The 26,226-nt window shown below is 41.7% G+C and overlaps 1 protein-coding gene across 9 annotated transcripts in view; it reads right to left on the reverse strand.

Annotated features, from left to right (window-relative positions):
* The window catches only part of STS (steroid sulfatase), a 275,517-nt gene that overhangs the window by 238,303 nt on the left and 10,988 nt on the right, over positions 1–26,226 (reverse strand). For 7 of the 9 annotated variants that reach the window (XM_053310059.1, XM_053310053.1, XM_053310055.1 and 4 more), the window contains exon 2: positions 1,629–1,803. The exons of 1 other annotated variant lie outside the window; for it this stretch is intronic. In XM_053310059.1, coding sequence (XP_053166034.1) covers positions 1,629–1,771 — 143 coding nt within the window. In that variant the 5' untranslated portion in view covers positions 1,772–1,803. Of the gene's footprint in view, positions 1–1,628; positions 1,804–15,798; positions 15,826–26,226 lie in introns of those variants that run through there. One more of the 9 variants, XM_053310054.1, reaches the window with a different exon arrangement.

Genomic DNA, 26,226 nt, shown 5'->3' on the forward strand with positions numbered 1-26,226 from the left:
TTATTATGGAGCGGACAATCTTGTTTGCTGCTGAACGGAAAGTGTATCTCTTCTTTGTATTATGTAGAATAATTTGTTTTAATGCAGTTTTTCCTTGTGATCCAGTTGCTATTGCTATACATTGCATAGTATCTATGTTTTAAATAAGTATCATAAATAAAACTTAATAAGTATCATAAATAAAGCTGATTCTTTTCTGCTGCTTCCAGATTGTTAACTTACTTTCAATGAATTTGGCATGTAAAGCAATTTTTCTAGAGGAATACATACATTTATCAAACAACATTTTTCATGAAACAAATGAATGCCAATTAAACAAGGGCATAGATTTTATTCGTCATTACATAAAGAAGCTTTTACTGAAGCATGATTGTACTACTATGACTGGAAAGCTCAGGGTTCTCAATCACAAGGGCAAGCTCTCCCCATGAGAAGCACTTGCCACTGCAGACAAATACTAAATACAGGAATGCCCTAGGCAGGCATGGCTAGTCAGCATGTTACCAGTTGCAGGAGGGGAGCATGGTTAATGGGTACAATCTCATTGCATCCCTCATGGACTTGCTTCCCCCAAAATAGTATAAATCACAAGAAGGGCTAATATCTCTGGCTGAAACCATACATCCTGTGGCCACCTTGTATACTGAAACCCTCAGCCTCACTTCACCTCTGCAAAATAGCAAAAGGATGACATGAGGAGGAGTGAGTAGAGGGTGTCTTTAACTCTCCCTCTGACTGCTATCCTCAAACACTGCCTCCCTAACCACTAGGAATGTGCAAAACCAGTTAGAGACCGGCCCTCCCCCAAGGGGGGATGGTTTGAGGTCAAGCTGAACTGGGCCTGGCTTGGATCAAACCAGTTCGGCCTGGTTCTGAATGCTTGCAAAGGGGAATCCAGCCATTAGAGTGAACTGGGCGCCTGCTGGCCCACACTGATGGGTGGGAGTGCTGGCGGGGCCTAGGGGTGCCGCCGCTGCCCGCATGCCAAAGAGCCGCATTGCCACTGTGGCATGTAAGGTGATCTCCTGTTCTTCCCCCACCCTCCCTTTTCAACCCCATAGGGTTTGCTTGTAAAGGGGAATCTTTATGGGATTCCCCTTTGGAAGCATTCATAACCTAGTTGACGCAATTATAGTGCCTGAACTGAACAGCTGGATGGTTCTAAAGAACCGATTCATAGACTGGGCAGTTCAGTTCAAGTTCGGTTCGAACTTAAACCGAATCACCTGAAGCAGTTGTGTGCACATCCCTACTAACCATTGCCTGGTCCCAGACATATATTTTCAAGATATGATCCTATGTAGGTGAAAATCTGTTAGTGGGGAGGGGAGAAGGGGATGAATTAAGGACTAAGCAAGGAGCCCTCCCCATCCCATTGCATTGCTTATCCCCTCTGCACTGTTTTGTAAATTACTTCCCTCTGCACTATTTTGCAGAGAACACATGGGAGCCAAGTTTTTTTTATGCATGTGGTAGCCAAAAATGATATCATACTACTCTCTCTCTCACTCTCTCTGTAGGCAAGCGTGGCTGTGTGGGGCAAACAATAATTAACATCGTAGTATTTCAGATTAGATGTATTACATAAAAAACATCATGCACAAAAACCAACAAGCGTGTCAGCAAACCTTAGGGTCGTGTTCCCATAGCATCCCAAGTCTCCAATGCCAAGGTCATCAACCATGATTAAGACAATATTCGGTTTTGAAATACTTTCATTCTCCGCATTGCTTGTTGACCACAGATAAAACATCAAAGGAAAAAGGATCATCTTTCATCTGTTCAAAGGTGCAAATGCTTCACCTATACATAGGTTTAATAAAAGAAATTTGTTTTATATGCTATTTTTAAAAAAATCACCACCACCAACCTTGCAGCAGAATGCAAACAACCTAAAAAGGAAACGAAGTTTGTTGTGTGGTTCTTGCAGTTACTCATGTTATCAAAGTGTATATTATATTTAAAAAAATAAACTATTAAATGTAAAGTTCCAAAAATACACTAAACAGCTAAAATTTAATACTTTTCATATATTTGATTAAAAAATTGATGCAAAACACAAATACATCAATAGAATTCTAGTCTGCCTCAAGGAAAAGGGCTTGTCACCATAATTAAAAAATAACAGACGCTTCTATCAGATACACTTTGAGTCCTACTGAGTCAAATTTACTTTGGAAGCAGACCTCCACCAGAACTGTGAGGATATGTGGTGATTGACATCACTCTTGGTTTCTTTCTAAATATAGAAAGTAACTGAAAATGACATTACAATGCAAGTCAAGAGATCAAGGCCTGCTTCATACATGAACCCAGGAGTGTGAAACCAACTTCCAAATGGTATGATTATGCACTTGAGAATCATATGACAACATGGGTGGAGCTGAATGCATGGGTGTTTTCCATGAATCTTTACAGGAATGTGGCATCATCATCCCCCTCCCTCTCTCACACACACACACACACATCCCCACCGTGTGCGACTGCCCCACTCTGAAGCAGATTCTAGTCTGCTAGAAAGGCAAGGGTTAGCTGAAGATCAATTATATCAAACGGTATTTCTAGATACAGTATTGTAAATAATCAGGCTGTGTGCATAAGCAGCCCTACTCAGATTAGGGCAGCCCTATCTGGGAAGGGCTGCTTACGTGCAGCGCTGGGATCGAGGCTGAACCTGGTGCTGCCTCCCCAAGTAGCCTATGCTTTTTACCTGGGCTTTACCAGAGTTAAAGGGCATGAGTGCTCCCTTTGCCTCAGGTATGGGGCCCTGTGTATGCTTGGGCAATGAGCCCAAGCATACACATAAACAGAGTAAGGCACCTAGAGCACCTAACTCCCGGGGAAATCTCCAATGCACAATGCTCATGGCATGGTGCATTGTGGGATTCCTGGAGGCTGGGAAAATGGATCCTGGCCTCCAGAGAGCCATCCTGCACAGAGCAACATGGATCATGTGGGCGCACGGTGGCACACCAAATTTATCGATCTATCTATCTATCCATACACACACACACACACACACACACACACACACACACACACACACACACTTGGTAGTGATGTTATTGTTTTGTTTTCTTTTAAGTATATTTTTCAATCATGAAATTTGAAAAATAAAAAGTTTGCAAAACCAAATGCATCATGGTATGCTTCTTGGATTCTAAGAACAATGATTCTACCATTTGGACATCACAGATTTGTATAAGAACATTATTTATTCAAAAATTGGTCTCTATTATTAATGGACCAGTGCGAGCACAGAGGAAGGAGCTTCACATTCGTTCTTTTCTGTAAATTCAGCCATGTATCACTAGATAATATTGCCTTCACAGCATAGAAACTACTGCAGAAGTTATTTTTTCTCTGACACTTCATCAATGTCACAAGTTTGAGATAATGTGGGTGAAGTCATAATGGATCTCCTTCTCAGGCCAGCTTTGCACTGATTATAGAAGAATGAGACTAGGGATGTGCGAACTGGTTCGAATTTGAACCAGGGTGGTTCAAAGGTTCGAATTCAAACCGAACCAGCCATCAGGTTTGAGCTGCAGGTTCAAATTCGAACCGAACCAGGGGGTGGTTCGATTTGAACTGGTTTGAACCGGTTCGGACTTCCAAAAATTGGTAGGATGGTAGCTGGCACCCAGGGGTACCTGCCACCCAAACCCCAAAGGAATCGGACACTCGTATGATTTTTTTATGAATTTTTGGAGATTATTTCTATTTTTTCTCATAGGGTATAATGGGACTTGAACCAGGCCATTATACCTTATTGTGTAGCACCCATGGGTGCCAACAACCACCCAAACCCTGAAGCAATCGGACAGTACTACGATTTTTATGAATATTTGAAATATTTTTAATTATTTTTCTCATAGGGTATAATGGGACCAGAATCAGTCCATATCCCCTATTGTGGAACCCTAACCCTAACCCTAACTGCAGTTATGGGGCTGCTGAAACCTCCATTCTTCCCTATGGAGAAAAACCTTAAAGCCACTTGTGGGGTGCTGGGGTGGCCCAGAGTGAGTGGTGGTCTAGTGCAAAGAGGGTGCCAACCACCCCCATGGGTTGCTAACCCATGGGGTACTGGGTTTTGTTGTTTCTGAAGTGTTCTGAGTGTAGATTCTTTGGTAGCATATAAGATTTTCAATGACAAACCATGAATCCACTCTCATTGCTAACCTTAAATACACATAAACTTCAAAAATCACTTAAAAATCAGCCCTTTGCCCAATTCCTTTCAAAGAATTCTGATAGCTTCCTGCCCCCCCCTTGGGCACTACCACCCACCACACTCTGCTCTAGGCCACCCCTTTGCCCCCGACATGAAGCTATACATTTGCTGACACCTCCATGCTTCTTTATGGAGAAAAACCTTAAAGACGTGTAAACTTCAAAAATCACTTAAAAATCATCCCTTTGCCCAATTCCTTTCAAATAATTCTGATAGCTTCCTTGCCCACTCTAGGAACTACCACCCACCACACTCCACTCTATGACACCCCTTTCCCCCCGATGTGAAGCTATACATTTGCTGCAATCCTAATCATTCCCTATGAGGAATTCAAAAATACTTTAACAATTCTCCAATAATCGGAAGAGTGTCCAATTGCCTTGGGGTTTTGTGGGTGGTAGTCACCCCTGGTTGTCTACCACCTACCCCACTTTTGTGCCCCTATCCACAATAGGGGATATGGGCTGGTTTGCATCCTATTATACCCTATGAGAAAAATAATTAAAATTATTTCAAATATTCATAAAATATCATAGGGGTGTCTGATTGCTTCGGGGTTTGCATGGTTGTTGGCGCCCATGGGTGCTCCACAATAAGGAATAATGGGCTGGTTGGAGTCCCATTATATCCTATGAGGAAAAAATAGAAATAATTTTCAAAAATTCATAAAAAATCGTACATGTCCGATTGCTTCGGGGTTTGGGTGGCAGGTACCCCTGGGTGCCAGCTACCATTCTACCAATTTTTGAGTGTCTGAACCAGTTCAAACCAGTTCGAATTTGAACCCAACCAGGGGGAGGTTCAAGCAAAACCAAAACCGGACCACCCCCTCCTGGTTCGAACCTGGCTCGAATTCGAACCGAACCGGGCAAACCGGTTTTGTGCACATCCCTAAATGAGACTGGCACTGGAAGAAGCCATGTTGTATACTTCCCATACGATCTCATCTTTTTGACATTTTTGGAAAGCTACAGGAAGGATACACACCAGATTTCCCACATGTATGAAGGTACTATCAAGAGCGGCCCTTATTGACATCTTGTTATCAGTTTGAATTACAGAAGACAAATTTGTACACTCGTGGGTACATTCTATAACATAGAATGTAGTACCCAATATATCTTAGAAAAGGGAAACATTTACAAACATATTTATGCTTTAAAATACATCTGTCTTCTGAGAACTGCATTTTGTATAAGATCTCATTTTCCTATACTGCTTCTGAGCAGCATTGCTGAGCTTCTGACTAGCTCTTTGCTGAGTCAGTCTAAGTGAACTATAATTCAACTGTGTGTTGTTGAAAAATTGCCTTTGCCTCAGAGCAAGCCCGTGGCAAGAATAAAACCAAGATATGTGACCACGTAATCCATTTTACTGTACATTGACTTGAAATCTATGCATGTAACCTTGCAAGACATATTAAATCCTAATGATCATCCCATTAGGCTTACCCTTTGTGATTGCAAACCCAATGCAGACCACCAAAGACTGAAACACCACAGGTAGCAATTCCCATATCTCAAGGACATTACAGAACTGAGAAAGCATGCCTGCCAACATGTCCCTATTTTCCCATTCACATCTAAATGAGAAAATAGGGGCATACAATTTTACCACTCTATGGAAAATTAAAAATTACTTGATGGCTCAGCAAAATGTATTATTAATGAGAAACTAGCAGAAGTGATATATATTTACTTCTGTATTCACCAAAGAAATATGTTCATCTTAATACTTTATTTTTCATGTATTCTTAGAATCAAATAATTACATTTTAAAGATTTTTTTTTAAATTAGGGATTATTTCTTTCAGGGTTTGTAATACCTATTTGGCCTTTCTTCTGTCCTCTGATTCTTTGCTTCTGGAATTTATTTATTATCTTAAATACCATAATACTTTAATTCTTATATATCCTTTCCTAATCCTATTATTTTTCATTTTTCTTTGGTGCTTCGCTTGTTAGGCAAAGCATGTTCAATAGTTTATTCTACATATGTGAGAGAATGAGAATCTATTAATTTCCCTCAAACTTATTTTATCTTTGGAGTATAAGCCCTCTTCAGGCACTATGCTTTCTGAGGAGAGGAAATGTTAGATGTGCAGCATTCTTCTATTCCTCCCATCGTTGACATATTGGTTATCCACACCCCTGAACATTCCCACAGTCATGCTCCCAAGTATGCAGGTTATAGTACCACAGCAAACGCCTTCTTCTCACAAGCCTCAGAGGTTTCAGGGTTACACTACAAGAAAGGGCCTAGTTTCAATCACAGAAACCGTACTAGTGCTCCCTTCGACATCATAGGGCACTCATCATAGGGCCCTTCATCACTGGCCTGTTCACTCTTACATAGTTCCTGGCAGTTCTGTAATTCTTGCAAAATTTAGGCTGAAAATGAGATCTGATTCCAAAATCTTGCAAGACCTCAATACTTTCTGATAGAGTAGCAACTGCTCTCAGACAGGACCAACCTGGAGGTTGGCCGACTGCAGTCTCACTGCTACTGCCATCAAATTGGGTTGCTACACAGGGCAAATGGCATGACAGCTGGGTTCTTCCCCTTACCAGGTAAGTTTTTCCACACTTTCCTGCCCCAAAGCCATCATGTCCCAATACCAACATTCAGTGCTTGTCATCAGAGGCAAGTGCTGAACGGCAGAGGTTTTCTCCTCATGATGAAAAACCCTCAGTATTCTAGACTTCTCAGGCATGGTGGAAAGCTCTTCCCACAAGAGGCACTTGTCTTTGCAAAGAAACACAGAACACTGGCAGAGCAGGGGTAGGTGAAGCTAGCTGGCATAATGCTGTCAATCAAGGACATGACTAATGGGTATGATTCCAGTATGCCCCCCCCGTCCACTCAAGAAAGCATAATGCCTGGAGAAGGCTACAGAACAAACATCTTTTAATAAGTTGGTTCTAAAGAATCTGGACAGATTCCAAATAATACTGTAGCATTTGCTTTTCTTAAACCTGTATTTTTGCGTATTTATTTGTTTTAAAATATATCTCTTACCCTTCCCAAATGACAGTCAGCCTACAGTAACTAAAAATCACGATAAAGTGGCAGTCGCTGTAAAAAATTAAAAATACAAAAGTAGCAGATAAACACAGAAAGGTATGGTAAAGACACAGCAGCTGGGGGGAGTTGCCAAAAATGCTGAGTCCTAAAAAGTCAGCTGAAAACAGTGTTTCCGCTCCCAACAGAATACACATAGTGAAGGAGACAAATGGACATCTAATGAAAGGAAGTTCCATAGCATGGGCACCCCTGAAGGCCACCTCTCAGGTGAACGTAAAATAGGCCTCTGAAGGCCACAAAATACACATGTGGCCTATCTATCTGATCTAAGATAGGCAGGATTGATGCAGAGGGCTGCAACTGTTGTTCCCATCATTCCCAGCCACAGTGGACAATAGTAAGGGATTATGGGAGTTGTAGTACAACGACAGCTGAAGGGCCAAAGTTGTGTAGCCCTGATGTAGAGACTGTCCTTCAAGTGACAGGGTTTTGGAGCACATGTAGAGGTGTGATTCAGATGAACACCCCTATTACACAATTAAAGGATGCACCAAGAGTGTGTCAGGATGTCCACTGGTGACGGTGGGCTAGGTGCACTCTCAGCATAACCCCAGTGTTGTTGCATATGCAGAGCTGTGTTCATCTGAACCAGCACATACCTGCTTTATTAAACCAATTTATTCATTAGCCTACCATGAGGTCAAAATAGGGGAAATGTTTCAAATTATTTCTTCACTTAATATTTTACATAATATAAAGCAGTACTAGCCTCATTTTTGTATATGTATGTAATTAATGCTGGCATTCCAGTAATTAGTACCATCTGTGCTAATATGAACTCTGTATTGACTACTTTAACATAACTGTTGAGGCCCCTCTGTGCCCAGTGTGGGATAGGCCCAGTTCCAGGCTCAGAGTCAGGGCTTTGGGGTTTCTGCTGCCCGGGCGCTTGTTTCCGACACCGGGCGCCCGTTACTGCTGCCCTTGCCCTTATGCCTCTGGCTCCTTGAGCTCCCTCTCCTTGGGTAGTGCTCCCCAGTCTGGGCCCTCATTATCAGCCGGCCTTTATATGTAGCCGAAGTTGCAGGATCCAAGCACATTAAAAAAGGGGTCCGCCAGTGTAGCCAGATCCCTCCAACAGGTGTGGAGCGGCAGCAGGATCCTGACAATAATATTGTCTTGGGGTCTGGGAACCAGCCCCAAAATTTAGAAGCCAGTTTCAATTTTTAAGCCTTGGGGGCTTCAAGTACGTCTCTTCCATGACCTAACAATAATTGGAGTTTACTTCAGAAATAAAATCTTACACAATTTATACATGGCAGAATTTAGGATTCTGGGCCCTACTTTTATTTTATTTTATTTTCCAGAGCGTTGGGAACTACCAACATGTAATAGCGCCTTGCGGAGGCAGAACCGGTCACAAAATGGGACAGTGGACCATCACAAAATGGCAGCTTCTAAAAACCTTCACATCTACAGAATAATGGATTTTGACATCAAATGCCTTTAAATGCCCAGCAGAGCTAATCAAAACCAACTGATTTTCAATTTAGAGATGAGAAACTGATGAACCCAAGACTAGACACTAAATCCATGCCAAAATTTTTTTTTTAAATTTCTTGTATTGTTTTAAGAAATAGCAAATTGTGTCAGCATTTTTAACCATAGTCTCATTTTTAGAGACAAGGAAAACCAAGGTTCAGAGTTATACAACTTGTTCATGCAAGAACTGTGCAGAGGACTGCATGTGTGCGCACTGGATTCCAGGTTTGTTAGCGCCCTGAAGTAAACCTGTTCACCGTATCATATATTCACAAGGCTTTTGCTAAGTAAACTGCTTTGATAACATTTTTGTTTATAAATACTCTAAATGATAAAATATGTTCAATTAATATCAAATTCCTAATCAATCTATTTTGTTTTGGCAACACGAATAAATAAAATAAACTTCAGACAGTGGCATAGGCAAGATTGATGTCAGGAGCTGGCTATTTCAGGGCCTGGATGAAAACTCACAGACAGGCTCTTGAGAGAACATGGGCCTAACGAGGGTGTTCTCTCTCGTATGCAAATATCCCGCCACGGGGAAATGTGGGAGAGGGGAGCCCTGGTTTCCTGCTACTACAGGAAAGTGGGTCACCGTTTCAGGGCCCAAGCAAGGGTGCACATGTCCACATGGGCTTATGGGCTGGCAGGGGGAATGCTGTGACAGCTACCTGGCGGCAGTCACCAAGACAGGGAGTGCAGTTACTTAGGTACCCTTCCCTATGGCTTTCCTTCATAGAGCAGCCTGGCTCAATATAGAGCCCCCGTGGCCTGACACTCTTGTGAGAGTGGGAGAAGAGGTTGTTGTGTCATCAAAGATAAGGGTAACTCCTTGGACCAATTTCTCATTATGGTATACTGAAAAACACCTTTGAAAAAAGTTAATTTCCATAACAATATTTTACATACCCTACAAAAAAGCAGGAGCGTCCTTCCTAAAAGATTTCCATAGAAAGTTGAATTACAGAGATATTGTAAAGCTCAAGCAGTTATTCAAGCTTTGAAAATGTGTTAGGAGGTGAAAATGGATTTGAAGATTGTTCAAAACAAACTAGGCTACATCTGCTATGTGTTTCTAGAATAATCAAGTTGATGACAAGCAGCTAATAGGTGAGAAGACTGAGCTTACTTCTTTCTCAGCCTGTGAAAGTATGCGTACAACATTACAGCTACTCATGAAGTGTCAATTGTGTAGAAGTCCAGGGCGGAGCAGGAAGATAGCAAATATTAGATACTTGATTGTGTCTAATAATAAAACGCAGGTGCATTTCTCTAGATATTGGGTTGTATGCCAAGCAGAAGCAAGCTTACGGAAGGCACTTTCCTAACTTGTTTTCCAGTTTGGACGAATCCTTCCTGCCCCAGCACCCATGCCCGATGCAACCCTATTCTCAAGGGTCCCCAGGGGACTACCAGGGAGCTTTCCAGATTACAGCTACAACCTCCATAAAATGCTTTCACTTGGTGGGATTGAATTGACAATGTAATAAAACGGTGTTGCACAAAGCCTCCAGCAGGGGGAGCAGTCTTTTCTAGTTTGCGCAAAACACCCTACAAAGGGAAAATACGGCTATTTTTACAATGTTGTAGAACTGGAATGCAGCAATAAAACCAGATTTTGGCCTATGCCCTTGTGGTGCAGGCCTCCCTGAAACAGTTTCTCATGTGCTGTTATATTGCTCCCTGTACTCTGATACTAGGAAAGAACTCATATTCCCTCTGTTAGAGCAATTCCCAGGAAGAGCTGACTTCTTTTATTTGAATTTTTGTCTTGAGGATCAAGATAATGAGGTTACTAAGGTGGTGGCAAAATTATTTTATGTCGCTATTAGACTAAGATCCTGTTTAAGATCTAATTCTTAGGAGCTATTGTTTTGTCCTGATAATTATTTATTATATTACTGCTGGCATATTTTGCTTTTAATCTTGTTTTAATCTTTGTATGTTCTTTGTATGGCCTTTGGCTGTAATAAATTGATTCATATTCATATCCATTCAATAAAACCCAAAAGGCAGCATTGGAAATCTGAACCGCACTTTGCTGACAGCACGGGGACAGTGATGTCAATACACAGGCAATACGGAAGCATACTTAATGGGCACGTAGTGACACTGTTGAAGTTTCCAATCTGGAAAACACCCTGGAGCAACTGTCCAGGAGTTTTCCCAGAGAGCAGGCTTTGCTGTGGGTTTTCTGCAAAGCTTTACTGCAAGTTTGAAGTTGTCCCCAAAAACCAATGCAAAAAGTGGATTTGGGTTTTTTTCACCCGATATAAACTGAGCTACACTCTAACATGCAATGAAAAACCCAAATTGTGTGTGAAGTGCTTCCTGATAGCTCATAGAGACATTGAAGTAAATTTTACCAATATGTGAATGCACAGCTCCAATCCAGAGGAGATGCAAACTAAAAGCCAGGTGTGAAAAACTTCCAGGAGGCTGCAGTGGAGAAAAGGGAGAAGTCCCCTTCCACGATCTTCCTTCTGCTCGTTAAAATACAACCCTCTAGTTAAAATACAACCCTCTGTTCAGAATTTGTATGGGAAAGTATAGTGCTTGGTGCTATACTGCTTTATTTATACTGCTTTAATCCCATCATCCATCATTCAAAGTACACATGGTATTTTCCTTGTAGCATCTGGTATTTTCTGTTTTATTTTGGGTCAGATGCATTTTGTGGTGGCATTTTGACTCAAACATAGATAGGATTGGACACACACTGAGATGAAGTGGGATTCATAGATAACTAAGGCATATTAAATAGAACACTATAGCTTTTATGAGTGCTGTCCTGTCCCTTTGAAACTGTGCCGGAAGCACTAATATTTCTATTTTTATCAGTGTGTTTTATTGGCTTACATCCTGCTTAACAAAGTGCATGCATAACAAGCACAACTGTGTGAGCACAAAGAAAAATACTGTGCTAAAAACAGGAATTTGCTGAATTGCGCTATTAAGTTGAGCTCTCTTGCACACAAAAGTTCCCTTTTAAAGCAACTTTTGCCACAGGTTGCACAATTATTGAGAAAGTGCAAGCACGCTTGCAGTAGTGCAACACTACTCTGGAACACAAGTGTGAGCACATCTGGCTAGTTTTGTGCTAGTGCAACATCCTTCCACGAGTGCTTTGTTAATCAGGATGCCAGCCAATGTTAATAACTCATCTGTTGCTTTTGATCAAACACAATGATACACCACAGGGAACCAGCTTTTCCAGCTTTTTAGTATATGACAATAACTATGCCTTTGTAGTCATCCCTCGCCAACCGCGAGGGTTCCGTTCCGGGAAAACCTCGCAGTTGGTGAGGCATTAAAACCAATGGGAAACAGGAGGGTTAGGGGAATCACAGTAGTTAAAAGACTGTAAAATACAGTTTAAAAAAAAATAGGGGGGGGGGGGGAATCACCTCCTGACTTCTGAAAGTCACCCCCTGACCCCCCCCCATGGCCAAAAAACCAAAAAATAAACCAAATTGCCCCATAATTTTGCCAAACCTCAGATACTCAGGTCGCGGTTGGCAAGACCTGCCACAGTTTCCCAATTGCAGATGCTTAAAAGGGCGATTGGGAAACCTGCAGTTGGTGAGGAATGACGATAAGTGTGAAGAGATATGTGACATGATCTAGGAGTTAGGCTTAAAGCTTCTACTTTTTTAATTTAATTTTTCTACATTTTAATTTTGACTAAACCAGCTTCCAAGCATATACAATATGGGTTATTTTCTTGCCTTTAGTCTCTCTCCACCCGCCCTCCACAAAATCTCTATCTGGAAAAATAATTATGTTACTTATTACTTATTCATTTTTATTTATTTTGGAACATTGTACCTGGTTTTTTGTTAGTACATAAGAACAGCCCTGGTGGATCAAGCCATCTGGTCCAACATGTTTTCCCCCACAGTGTCCCACCAGATGCCTCTGGGAAGCCCACAAGCAGAACATTAAAGCAGACCCTGTCTTCTGTTGTTGCTGCCCTGCAATTGATATTCAAATGTAAACTACCTGTGAACTGGAGGTAGGCTATAGCCATCAAGACCACCACCAATTGACTTGAAATATATTTGAAAGCCATCCAAGCTGGTGGACATCACCACATCCTGTGTCAGAGAATTCCATAGATTAATTATCTGCTTTTTGAAAGAGTACTTGCTCTTGTCCATCCCAAATTTCCTCCCAATACATTTTGTGGGATGACCTCTGAATCTAGAGTTGCGAGAGAGGGAGACAAACCTTTTATCCACTATCTCCACACCATTCATGATTTTATAAACCTCCATCATGTCTCCCCTTATTTGCCCCCCCGCTAAACTGACAACCCCCAAATGATCGAGCCTCACTTCATCTGGAAGGTGATTTAGCTCCCTGACCCCATGGATTGCTCTTTTTTGCAGTTTTCTAATAGGCATGGCCTTCATATTAATAAACTGGGTTTGGAGAACTTCTGGTGGAAATATGGACATGGTATCATTTCTGATACTCATGTAAAAAGATCAAAAGATACTGCTTGTATATGACCCAGTGCATTAAATCAATCACCAGTCATTCTATCCCCATTGGAGCCTACAGCAAGTATATCAGGTATGAGAAGGAAATTAATATTGCTGTTGTTAATAGTGACTAAATTGCAGGTGGAACAGCAAATATCCTCTACCTATTGTTGATTTGAAAGGATCCACTCCCGGATTAACAAATTTTAAACATCAACAAATAAATCAAACATTACAGAAATAGAAAACCACCAATGCTTACAACAGACTCGGTCAATAAGTTCTCATTCTTATTTTCCAAAGATCTGATGGAACAAATGGGTTTTTAGTATAGTACTCTCTTGAAAACAGGAAGAGACAGAACAGTATATGTTCTGCCACCAGAGTATCTTGGTTTAAGTATGCATGCGGGCTGGAGAGTGATGTTGCTATGTATTCACTTTTTAGAAACAGTGACTGCATTTGCCCGTAACACAAGACCAGAGGGCCCTTCATCTCCGGTTTCGGGAACTGCACCTCTGAATGCGGGCAACTGCAGTTTTGCAAATAAATGGAGCTGCAGTTTCTTTCGCTGGACTCCAATTTGTATCTTTGGTCTGAATAAAGTTTGTGCACCTTTAACTCCAGTTCTGGTGTGCCAGAGTTACGTCCCAACTCTGGCAATGCAGTTTCCCCCTTCTGCAACCAGAGTTGAGGGAGGAAGCTTCTCCCTGCTATTGGCTGTTGGGACTGTCTGTCAGTAAAGAAGGAAACCCTGGCAGCCAGTTCACTTTCTCGCTGCAGTGAGCAAGACTGCAGAGAGGGAGCTCTCCATTTAGTCTGAATTCGGATTGGAGAGCGGACCCATGGTTCTGTGTTATGTCCGAAGGTGGCCACTGTGTAATATTGCTGTGTGGTTTGGTCTTTACTCTATACTACTGAATCACTCAAAAACATCTGGTTATGTGAACAGGAATTTACCTGGACAGCTTCCTCTCCCTCAGCCAATCTAGAGTAAGCAGCTTCTCCGCTTGTTCTTAGTTAGTATCCCAGACTTACAGAGAGCAAGATGATGGCTCTGCCTGGACTGTTTCATGGTTAGCAGAGCCACATATTCTTTCATCTAGCAATCATGTTTCCACAATTCACAATCATCAAGAATTCACCTCTTGATCTCTATTTGAAATGCAACCTTCAAGTGAGCCTCCAAGAGTGAGTTAGCACTGCGTGTCTTGGATGTAAAAATAAAGCTATGAAAATTAGTGGGAAGTTTGATTGTCTTGAGTGGAACTTTACTGAAATTCGAGGACTGGCAGGACATGAACCTTGTGAAGGAGGGAGTTACAAAGTTAGGGGCTACCCTTAGAAGGCCTTGCCCATCCTTAATACACCATACAGCTTCATTGTAGATTGGATTTTTGAGCAGAAAATCCTGTCTATGCAGTGCATAAGAGCTGCTGTGCTACAGTTGCCAATTCACAGCTTACCTCAGCTGAAAGGTCACTAGGTGGTCTTAGGCAAGCCAGTGTTCATGTAATCTAGACCTACCTAAAACAAAGGAACTATCTTGATGCTACACAGGGATTATGGAGATGAAGCAGATGAAGCCTTCCAATTTTCTCAATGCTATATTTGTGCTAAGTAATGGGTGTCTCCCCGCTGTCTTATACTCTTCAAAAGTGCTCAAAAAGTACTTTTGTAATTATTTCAGAAATCAGAAATCTAAGTTTAAAGGAACCAATATGGAAAGATATACTTTTTAGAAAGATGAATACTGCAGACACTCATTGTGTGTATGTATTCAGACGAAACTTTACACTGAAATTGTGCTAGTACCTGCATATCTGCACTATAAAAACTTTGCTAGTGTCTGTTACTGAAATTTCTTATTTCTGTATCATAGCTCTGCCCACAGATATGAATAGCAGCGTGTAGTTTAATACAAGAGTTCAGGTCCAATTTATTTTAACAGAAAAATATTTTAGTACTGACCTTCCAAAACAATAAGAGGAAGGCGAGTATATGACAAATGTCAGGTTTGTACCTGGATAGTGAAGGAAAAATAAAAATGCAATGAGTCACAGTCAATGAAATGCAATAAGTGACAGTCTGGACACACTAAGACTGCCATTGCTACTGGCTTTAATGAACCTTAAACAAAACCAGTTAATATAGTGCCACTTTGCAAATATCTAGATGTATAATTATGCTGTCTTTCTGCTAGAAATCCTGAATTAGATAGATTGCATACAAGTTAGTCATCTAGCCAGAAATGTTGGCTGTAATTTGGGTTTCAGCTTCTTTAAGTACAATGCTATCTTTTACATTCCCTTATGGAATGAAGTATGGTGATATTTTAATATCAATTACAGGATATTTTAAAGCATTGGTAAAGTATATTCTTTACCAGTGCTATAAAATATCATTTCACCATAATTCTACTTTACTAAATAAACAAATCCAGAAATATTTATGTGCAAAATCGATATCTCTTGGCCACCCGCAGCTTATTCATTAATCTCTTACCTTCCATTAACCTCTGTAGGCTTCTCTGAAAGCGCCATTATTATAAGTACTGTCCAAATTCCACATGCCATGCAGGTAATGCGACTAGTTAAACATTAAAACGAGATTTCTCCCCTGCTCTTAATCAGAAGATTTTGGCTAGGTTGCATTAATACTATATAACATTTTGAAACATAAGGCTTGCTAGAGAATATTTGAGAAAACAATATTCTGGTTTCCGTTCTGTGTAAAACAATCTCCCAGTAAAAATTATACATTTCTTAAATATAATTTTGAGAATGCTGTGATTTCAAATGTCAAGAAGAGAAATCAGCAAGTCACAGAAGGCAAGTGTTGTTTTTAGGAATTCCACTGCTTTCCCACATAGATCTCTACTGACATCAGTTCTCAATCTGATAGACTTTTTATGAGTTTGTAAAACATACTATGCAAAAGAGATAATGCTCTTACACAATATTTGAATCTTACCCTATTACCTTATGCCTATAGCCTACAGACTGGTAGCCACTGATCTACCTGTCCTCCATGAATGTGTCTAAGCCCCTTTTTAAAGCAATCGATGTGCTGTGTGAAAATGTACTTCCTTTTGTTAGTCCTAAATTTCCTGGCAATCAATTTAATGAATGGACCCCTGGTTTTAGAGTTGTGAGAGACGGAGAATAATTCCTCTCTGTCCACTCTTTCTGATTGATTAAGTGCTGTCAAGTCAGTGTCAAATCTTTGCGGCCACATAGATTCTTTCCAGGATGATCGGTCTTCTGCTGTGTCTTTGAGGTCTCTCAGTGGTGCATTCATTGCTGTTGTAATCGAGTCCATCTACCTTGCTGCTAGTCATCCTCTTCTTCTCTTTCCTTCAACTTTTCCCAGCATGATGGACTTCTCAAGGGAGCTGGGTCTTCGCATAATGTGTCCAAAATATGATAGTTTGAGCCTGGTCATCCGTGCCTTGAGTAAAAATTCTGGATTGATGTGTTCTATGATCCATTTGTTTGTTTCCCTGGCTGTCCATGGTATCCTCAAAAGTCTTCTCCAGCACCAAAGTTCAAAAGCATCAATACTTTTTCTATCTTGCTTCTTCAAATTCCAGCTTTCGCATCCATACAGTGTCACAGGGAAGGTGTAGACACATCACAGCATATAAATATCCTTTCCAAGGCCTTCATTGCAACCCTACCAAGTGCTGGTCTACAGAGTATTTCTTGACTGCTGGATCCTTTCTTGTTGATGGTCAATCCTAAAAGGCAGAAGTTTTCCACCACTTCAATGTCTTCATTATGTATTCTGAGGCTGGTTTAGTTGTCATTAGTTTAGTCTTCTTTACATTTAGTCGAAGTCCCATTTTTTCACTATGCTCCTTGACTTTCATTACTAGAGCTTGCAGATCATCCGCATTCTCAGCTATCAGTGGTGTCATCAGCATAGTGCAGGTTATTGATGTTTCTTCCTCCAGCGTTAAAACCACGCTCATCTTCTTCCAATCCAGCTTCTCTCAGTATATGTTCAGGATATAAACTGAATAAATAAGGAGAAAGTATACAGCCTTGTCTTACTCCTTTGCCAATCTGGAACCAGTCTGTTTCACCATGTTCTGTCTGGACTGTGGCTTTTTGTCCTGTGTATAGGTTTCTCATGAGAACAATGAGATGTTCTGGAACGCCCATTTTCCTAAGGATATTCCACAACTTGAGATGGTTGACACAATTGAAGGCTCTTCTGTAGTCAATAAAGCACATATTGACTTCTTTTTGGTATTCTTTGGCTTTCTCAATTATCCAGTGTACATCAGCAACAGTGTCTCTTGTTCCTTGGCATTTTCTGAAACCAGCTTGAACATCCAGCATTTCCCTTTCCGCGTAGGGCTCTAATCTGCATTGGATGATCCTGAGAATTATTTTACTAGCATGTGAAATTAAGGATATTGTGTGATGGTTTGCACAATCTGTTAAGTCTCCTTTCTTTGGTATGGGTATGTAGACTGACCTCTTCCAATCTGTTGGCCACTGTGTCATTCTCCACATTTACTGGCATAGTTTGGTTAGAGCAGGGTTTCTCAACGTGTGGGTCCCCAGATGTTATTGGACTTCAACTCCCATAATCCCCAGCCCCAGTGGTCTTTGGTTGGGAATTATGGGAGTTGAAGTCCAATTACATCTGGGGACCCACACGTTGAGAAACCCTGGGTTAGAGCCTTGATTGTTTCTTCTTCTGTTGCCTGCCATATTTCTGTAACTATCCCATCAATTCCTGTAGCCTCCCGACTTGGTAATGACCGGAGTGCTGATCTAACTTCACCTTCCCGCACTAGAGGTTCTTGCAAGTGGGGAATATCTTCTAGAGTATCTTGGACGTTGATGTCCCTGCTGAACAGATTTTCAGTATACTCCTTCCATCTCTGTTTGATCTTCTCTGAATCAGTTACTCTTTGTCCTTTGGCATCCCTTAACATACCAATTCTAGGTTGGAACTGTACTGGAAGAATGGCAGTTCAGTCCCCAAATACAGAGCAGAACCAGTTTGGTGAGAAAGCAGCAAAGCAAAAGGTTTTGAGACAGTTCTTTAGTACTGAAGAACTACAAGGATTTATTTAAAGAAAAGGTTTCAAACAAATGTGAAAGCGCTTGCAGCTTATTTCAGCTGGAGCTCATGTCTGGAGAGACCAAAACAAATAGCCATCTCTGGAGGGACAAAATGGAGACTAACACTGGAAGAACAAAGAGGGAAGGTGTCCAGCACTTTTATCCATGACTCTAACCCTCACAGTGGCCACTATGAGACACTGCAGCAGAGAGCTGATACTGCCAAGGTTCTAGCTCCAACAGGAACCTCCTTCTGAGTTCAGAGACCTTTTGGAAAACTTTTCATGTTTTTCCATGTCTATTTCCATCCTCGGGGTCTTTACAGATATCACTGTAGTACTGCTCATTGTCTCTTCTAACAGCTTTCTGAAATTCCCTATTAAGTTCCTTCCTGAGGTCTTGATCTTTCTTGACTTTGGCTTCTCTCCTCTTCTTGGCAATTTCCACCATCTGTTCTGACATCCATTTTGCTTTCTTCTGTGTCTTGGTCTTTGGCAGTCTCTTTTCACATTTATCCACTCTTTCCACTCATTCTACTCCATGCATAATTTTATACATCCCCATCATGTCCCTTTTCCAAACTAAAATCCCCAGATTCTGTAGCCTTGCCTCATAAGGGAGGCGCTCCAGGCCCCTGATCATCTTGGTTGCCCTCTTCTGCACTTTTTCCAGTTCTACAATGTCCTACAATATGGCAGTTATCATGAGATGGAGCAGAAGTCGCCATTATTGCCTCCTGGAATCTTGGCATACACTGTGAACACGGAACTATAATGCAGTATGCCCTATTTCCAATCCACAAAGACAATGCAGAAGTATACCATGGTTAACAGTATCAAAAGCTCCTGAGCGGGTCTAAGACACACAACAGTGCTGCAGTTCCCTGACTTATCAGGGAGACTTAAGAAAGGTCTAAAATAATAAAAAAGGGTAGATACTATGAACAATCTATTACACAAAAATGATTAGCCAACACATTTGATCTATGTGCTCTTAATCATAAGAAATATATAATTTCAAATGGTTTTAAGTCAGTTAGTTATTACATATAACACTGAGTTTTACAAAGTAGGGAAAAAACCTGTGGTGATAACAGTGATACATTAAAATATTTTTAAAATAGTACACTTTTCTCAAAAAATAAAATGCATACTGTAGTTTACACAATTATAAAACATAGGTTTATAATGTAGCTTTTTGATTTCCTAATTCTTTTATCTCACATTTTGATTCTGAGGTGCAGGACAAACTGAAAGTCTGGCATTTGGCTTTCTTGAATGTATCACTGGGAATTCATCGGCCTTTCTTTCTTTTGCCCTAGTGTTAACAAATCAAAATTCCTACCTAATACTTCAGCACAGCAAGTCAAACATCCAGCCTCCTGAAATTGCTTTGAAGGCTATTACCTGGTGCAGCTGTAGAGAAGAGCCCCCTGTGCTCCTCTAGCAATGATAGTATCAAAAAACCAGATGCTACTGTAGTTTCCAGTTGCTGGCTTTTTCTTTTCTTTTCCCAGAGATAAATCACTCGAGTAGCTTAGCAATATAGGAGGTAAAAGTTCCCTATGAAGCTTAGAACCCTGCAGACGCTGTGTGGAAATCTCAGACATGCAGAAGTCTGTAGTCAGCTGAATACTTATGGCTAGGGATAAGGAAGATAATAATGCATATTGGAATTGCCTGTGTTCACCTTGACAAGGGGATCCTATTTTTGTCTATGTGCATGAACATATGTGACTTCATACAGAAATTCAGTTTTTTCTTTCTGTGGATTTAATGGCAAAATAATAGGGATACATTCAACTGGTGGAGTTCTTTTTTTACTCACCACGGAAATGCAACACATCTGCTGAATTTGTGTCACGCAGCAATTAACCATCATGTACATGCCTCTAGTCAAGAAGTACTTCCCTGAGTGAATTTAGCCCAGTGAATTTCACAAAGTCCAGTATAGCTTTTCACAGTGCATAACAAGAGGCAGCATAGTGTAGTGGTTAGAGTGTTGGACTAGAACCAGGAAGACCTGAGTTTGAATCCCCATTCAACCATGAAAATCACTGGGTGACTCTGGGCCAGTCATGTATCTCTCAGTCTAACCTACCTCACAGGATTGTTGTGAGGACACAAATAAGCATGCCCCTGGAAAGACTCCCAGGGCTGGGAGGCTTGTTTCAGCCTCCCGGTGGGGGTCTTCTCGTGTGTTGCCACAGCACGGCAATACATGATCAAATAGACGGGGCTAGCACTTGCTCCACTAATCTCATCTAAGAGGAGGGGGAATGAAAAGGGTTTGCTGCCGGGAGTCACCCGGCTCCCATGGCAGCACACGATCCTCCACAAGCAGGCTAGGCTCCCTTAGCCCACTTCTGGTGGATCGTGAGAATCTCCTCATGATTAGTTAAAGGACTCTTCTGACTCTTTTAAGTCAAGTATCAGTTCTTCAGTCAGAATTCAGTTTGCAACCAAGTACTTCTTGGCAGTAGCTTCAAACATAGTTTGAATGTGTGGTTTGGGCCCGATGCTTTGGGTGCCTTGGGATTTATTAAAGTTTTGGAAGGCACTTAGACAGGGATAGCCCTTAACAAATTATTTAACACGGCTGCATAAGGACACAGACCCTTACCCTCAGCCTTCAATCTTCTTATAGCCATTTACTCAAATCTTGTTGTATTATAAAACCAAGTGATCCTGTGTAACCTGATTTTGTAGGCGTTTGTGTCTATTGCAATTGGCCACACTTCCAAAATGGATTATTTCTTCTTTGGTACGTTGTAGAATATATATTTTTTCTAGCTGTGCTTGACTCATGCAAGATTCACAGGAGCACCGATGAACAGGCACTGACAACACAAGCACAGGAGGAGGATACCCTGGCTAGATTTGTTTACATGTAACAAGAAGGCTTGAAACAGTGAGCTCTTTCTCATGATCAGAGATAGGGCAAGGGCAGGAAGCCTAGAAAAGCTGACCTCCCCTGCAGATGAGCAGGTCCTTGCCTTTGGGCAGATGGGATTGCCCACTCATACGATCACTGACTGCTGCTCTGAGGGCCAGGGTGTTGGGACATGTTGGCCCACGAGTGTGCGGTGCATCATGGGGATTCCCCTTCCCCTCCCCACGTCTGCTGACAGATGATCGTAAATACAAGGTTAAGGGAGCGCTCGGTCCCTTAACCTCATTTTAAAGGGAGGCTTCATAGGCGTGTTTGACGCCATGGTGCCACCAGGATCAGGCCCGATCCCAGCAGTTTACACACCTGTGAAAAACTGGACTAGGCTCCCTCAGCCTGGCTTTGCAAGTGCATGTGAATAGCCTCAGTGTCTTTGCTGATACAGGTTCAGTGCAAAAGTAATACAGATTAAGAGCAAGTCAGGAGCATGAGATCCATAAAGATTGCCACAGAAAGAAGTTACTATAAGGGAGAAAAGGATTTGCATCTACACACTGTATTTAAAAAAACTAAACATGATTTAAAAAACAACAACAACACCCTGTCTGAGTCATGTCTATCTGAAACCAATGGATGGAATTGACATTTGACTTGCTAGAGGTTATGGCAGGCATGTGTATTTGGCAACCATCAAGATAAGCAGCTTTTAATTCCACCCATATATATTCTTTCCTGTTATGCCAAGTGCTAACAACAACAAAAAAAATCTGATGTACACCTTTTTGTTGTAATTTTCCTGCCACTTGAGTGAAGAGATGGGTAAATCTATTCACTGTGGCAGTGCTAAGACATCACATCCCACTTTTTGCATTACTAGATAGGGGAAGAAAGGAAGCAGAAAAATAGAGCAGAAATTTTGGGCTGCTCTAATACGGTCTCTGTTTTGCCCTGAGTCTGATCAGAATTCTGAACACATTCTGAACAGTTACATGGGCTACATGGTTAAACAAATCCACCCAGAATTAAACCCAAGCACTTCAGAGCCTGATTCACACAAGCAAATATTCCTGCAGATATCAAATATGTAAGTGTGGTGCTAACAACCTGTTTGCACAAAGCTGTTCTTCAAGTGGTTTTGTTGATTTCATCATGCCATTGCAAATCCACCTTTTGGGGGGAAATCACAACAAAACTTGCTATGGGGTAAGAGAAAAACACCATTCTAGTGATTTGCCATGTGGAACAGAGTTCTTCCCTTGATTGTATTTCAAGCAGCCATCCTCACAGATGGTAACGAGTGGAAATGCACTTCCAAGCCAATAGATTGAACTGGCTTGCTGACAGTGTGGACTGAGTGAATCCATGATGAGCTGGGCCCATCTCTCTGAATTTATGTTTCTGCAGTATTTCAAACCTGTGGAGGCTAAGCAAAGTCCAGAGAACAGGACTAGGAACAATGGGTCAAAATTAGTAGGAAGCAAATTCAGGCAAATTCCTTCCTTGTTAGGAGGAATTTCCTAACTACAATTGCTGATCAAGAGTGGAAAGAGTCTGCTTTGCACAGTGGTAGGCTCAGCTTCACCAGAGGTTTTTAAACAGAGGGTGGATGACAATTTACTAGGGATGCTGCAGCAGATTCCTGCACTGAGCAGTGGGCTGAACTAGAACAGGGTTTCTTAACCTTGGGCCCCTAGATGTTGTTGGACTTACAACTCCCAGAATCCCCAGACATGGCCTTTGTGGCTGTAATCCAACAACATCTGGGGGCCCAAGGTTAAGAAGCCCTGGACTAGAAGACCTTTAAGGTCCCATCCCCCCCCCCCAGTTCTATGATACAAGCCATTTTTAAGAGACACAGATGCAGAGGCATATCTAGAGAAAATAGCACCAGGGCAAGCACTGAAATTGTGCCCCCCGTTCCCGGTCCTAGTCCAGCACTGATCCATATTACATGGGATATATACAATCATTCAGGTATTCTTGCCAGGAAATTTAGATTGGACGCTGCTCCCCCCTGTGCTTACTGCTGTGTAAAGACAGAAGGTGCCCTCTGCCATAGTTTCCTTATCTGATTTTGTTTATACCCATCTCCTTTTTTTTTTTTTTTGATGACACTATTACTGTAGATGTAGCTTGTATATGAGAAGTAAATTGCTTTAATTCACTGGCTAAGTAACTATTTCAGAAGAAACAAGGTCTCTTGCAGCTAACATGGCAATTGTAGCCTAAGTTTTTTGTGGACTTGAGCTCACTTCATCTAGTCCATGAAAGCCTGTGCTACAAAGCCTGTGTTTCCTTTAGGTTGCAGACTTCTTCCACACCTGCTCTCTGCTCTACAAGAGGCTCAGTCCTTTGAGGTAGATCAGTTCACACACACACACACACACACACACACACACACACACACACACACACAGAGGCAGGCAAAAACACTTAAGCTGACAATAGGTTCTCTGATACACAAATAAATAGATAGATAGATAACACACAAAAGAGTCTTTGACAGGCACAACCAACACTTTTTTTTTTAAAAAAAAGTCTGTGATCTCCCAGTTTGCCTCTCGTCTGGCTAAAAGATATTTTAAAAAGAGGGGGAGGATACTAAATTATTTTTTTTAAAAAAAATCACCCAGAGAGCTTTTAACTGTTCAGTGTGTGTGTGTGTGTGTGTGTGTGTGTGTGTGTGTGTGTGTTTTACATCACTACAAACAAATTGGTCCTTATATACACCCGGACTCTTGTGTAGGCGTGTTTATGTTGGTGACAGTACATATCTTGACTCACATACTTTTCCATTAAAAAATAAACAAACCCAAGAAACAAGTAAGAAAGAAAGACCTCACAGGGGCCAGGCAAAGAAAAACTCCTCTGACTCCCCACTTTAAGCAGCTTCCGAGTGTGTATGCGTGCACGTGCCCAGGCAGGAGACACCGCCTCGCTCTTGCCAGCCTGCTGCATGCCTGCACTAGGGATGGGGGCGGGAAAGTAATATATAAATGACTATTAGCCATTGATAGACCTCTCAGCATCCACACTTAGTAAATTCCCATGCTGTGCTTGCTTCTAATTTACTCTTGTGATACCTGATCCTGCAAATGTTCTCCTTAGCACAAGGGTTCTCAAGCTTGAGTCCCCAGATGAATATGGACTACAACTCCCATCATCCCAAACACAATGAACATCTGGGGACTCAATTTTGAGAACCCCTGCCTTAGGGGAAATTACATTGGAATGAAATTGATAATCAAGGACATTCAAATACTTTCATGAACATCCAAAGGGGGGAGGAGAAGATTTATAAATATCAGCAATTCCAACCACTTTGAGATCACAACTGCTTCATCAGGCTGCTGCACAGTGAACCAGAAAATTGATATGAAAGGGGGCATCCTTCCTGGTAACTGTAAATGGCATGTAGATGCAGGGGAGTATCTAGGGTGGGGCAGGCAGGGCACATGCCCTGGGCGGAACTTGAAGGGGGCGCCATTTTTTTAAATGGAAAAAGAAAAAAGAAAAATGGCCACCAAAACCAAAATGGCCACCGTGCATGCTCAAATGGCCCTAGGCCATGCCAGGCCTCACAGAGGCAATTTGAGCATGTGCGGTGGCCATTTTGTTTTCAGCGGCAATTTTTTTTAAAATTATATTTTAAAATGGCCACTGCACATGCTCAAACGGTCCCTGTGAGGCCTTAGAGGCCAGTGAGGGGAGGGGGGACCTTTGCAGACCCCCCACGGCCTTTAGGAAGCCCCGGAAGGGGCTACAGTTAAAAAAATAATTTTAAATTTAATATAATATAAGTCACTGTACACATACTCAGTTTGAAACTATGTACAGAGAACCAGGGCTTGTGAATTCTGAGCTGAAGCTTATGAGCTAGGATTGTATTCATTTGCTCTTACTTTGCTTCTTGTGATAAGTGAGTTAAATGTGATGTCTTAATCATATGGCTATTAATGGTGCGTTTGTCTTTGAATCAGTGTGAAATCCTTAGTATTAAGCCCCACTGGGAGTTTCTTGCTCTCTTTCTCTCATTTTAACTGTCTTTCTGAAAGACTAGAATATATTCCAAGCAGTGACACAGTTTACTCTGCATATCCTGTAATTATTTTCAGAGTATCTGGGAAAAGTCAAATTCTCCATTGATTTTTAAAACTTATGTAATAGTGATGCTACAATGCATAGTAGAGAATTAGACAGGCACTTCTGTTTAGTGTTCCAAGTACACCTCCACATAGTATTTGGGTATTTCATGAGCCCCAGCATACTGAAATTTGTAGTTTTCCAGCATTTTTTGGTCTGGCTACATCTACTGCTAAATAGTTTTTGAAATATTCAAAGATTAACGAGCTTGACTTGTATTTTCCAGCTGATATTATCGTAAAGTTATCTGAAAGATGGGTGTCAGATGTTTGGACAGGGGGTGCAATTTCAGTGCTTGCCCTAGGCGCTATTTTCCCTAGATACGCCTCTGCGTAGATGCGGGAAAGTGAGCAATGGAAAGGCGAGGGGCTGAAGTGCCAGCCTCAGCCTGCTGCAGACAGTGCAATCCTCCCTGCTTGAACGGATGGCTCTAAGAGCCAAAGCATGGCAGGGAGTGGGTCTCAGAGGGCTCTTGGGGCTGCATTCATTCACACAACACACACAACACAGGGGCGGGGGAGGAGAAGAAAGGAGCGAGTGCCAGTCATTATTCCTTTAGCTGCCTCTTGGTAGATCTGTCAGTAACTGATCTGGGACTTATTTGTACAAAATCCCGGACTATTTGCTCTGCTAAGTAAGCCATCAGGAGGAATGAAAGGATGGGAGGGGGGCGGATTTATCTCTAATTACAGTAAGACACCCCCCGCAAGCCACAACACATACACACACACCCGCTTAGGAACCCACGTCTCTTTTCAGTCGCATTCCCCTCGCTGAAGTTGGCGCCAGGATCACAGGCTTGCCCCTGTGTTTATGTCAT

Source organism: Hemicordylus capensis, chromosome 3 (assembly GCF_027244095.1).
Source record: "Hemicordylus capensis ecotype Gifberg chromosome 3, rHemCap1.1.pri, whole genome shotgun sequence".
Lineage (NCBI taxonomy): Eukaryota > Metazoa > Chordata > Lepidosauria > Squamata > Cordylidae > Hemicordylus > Hemicordylus capensis.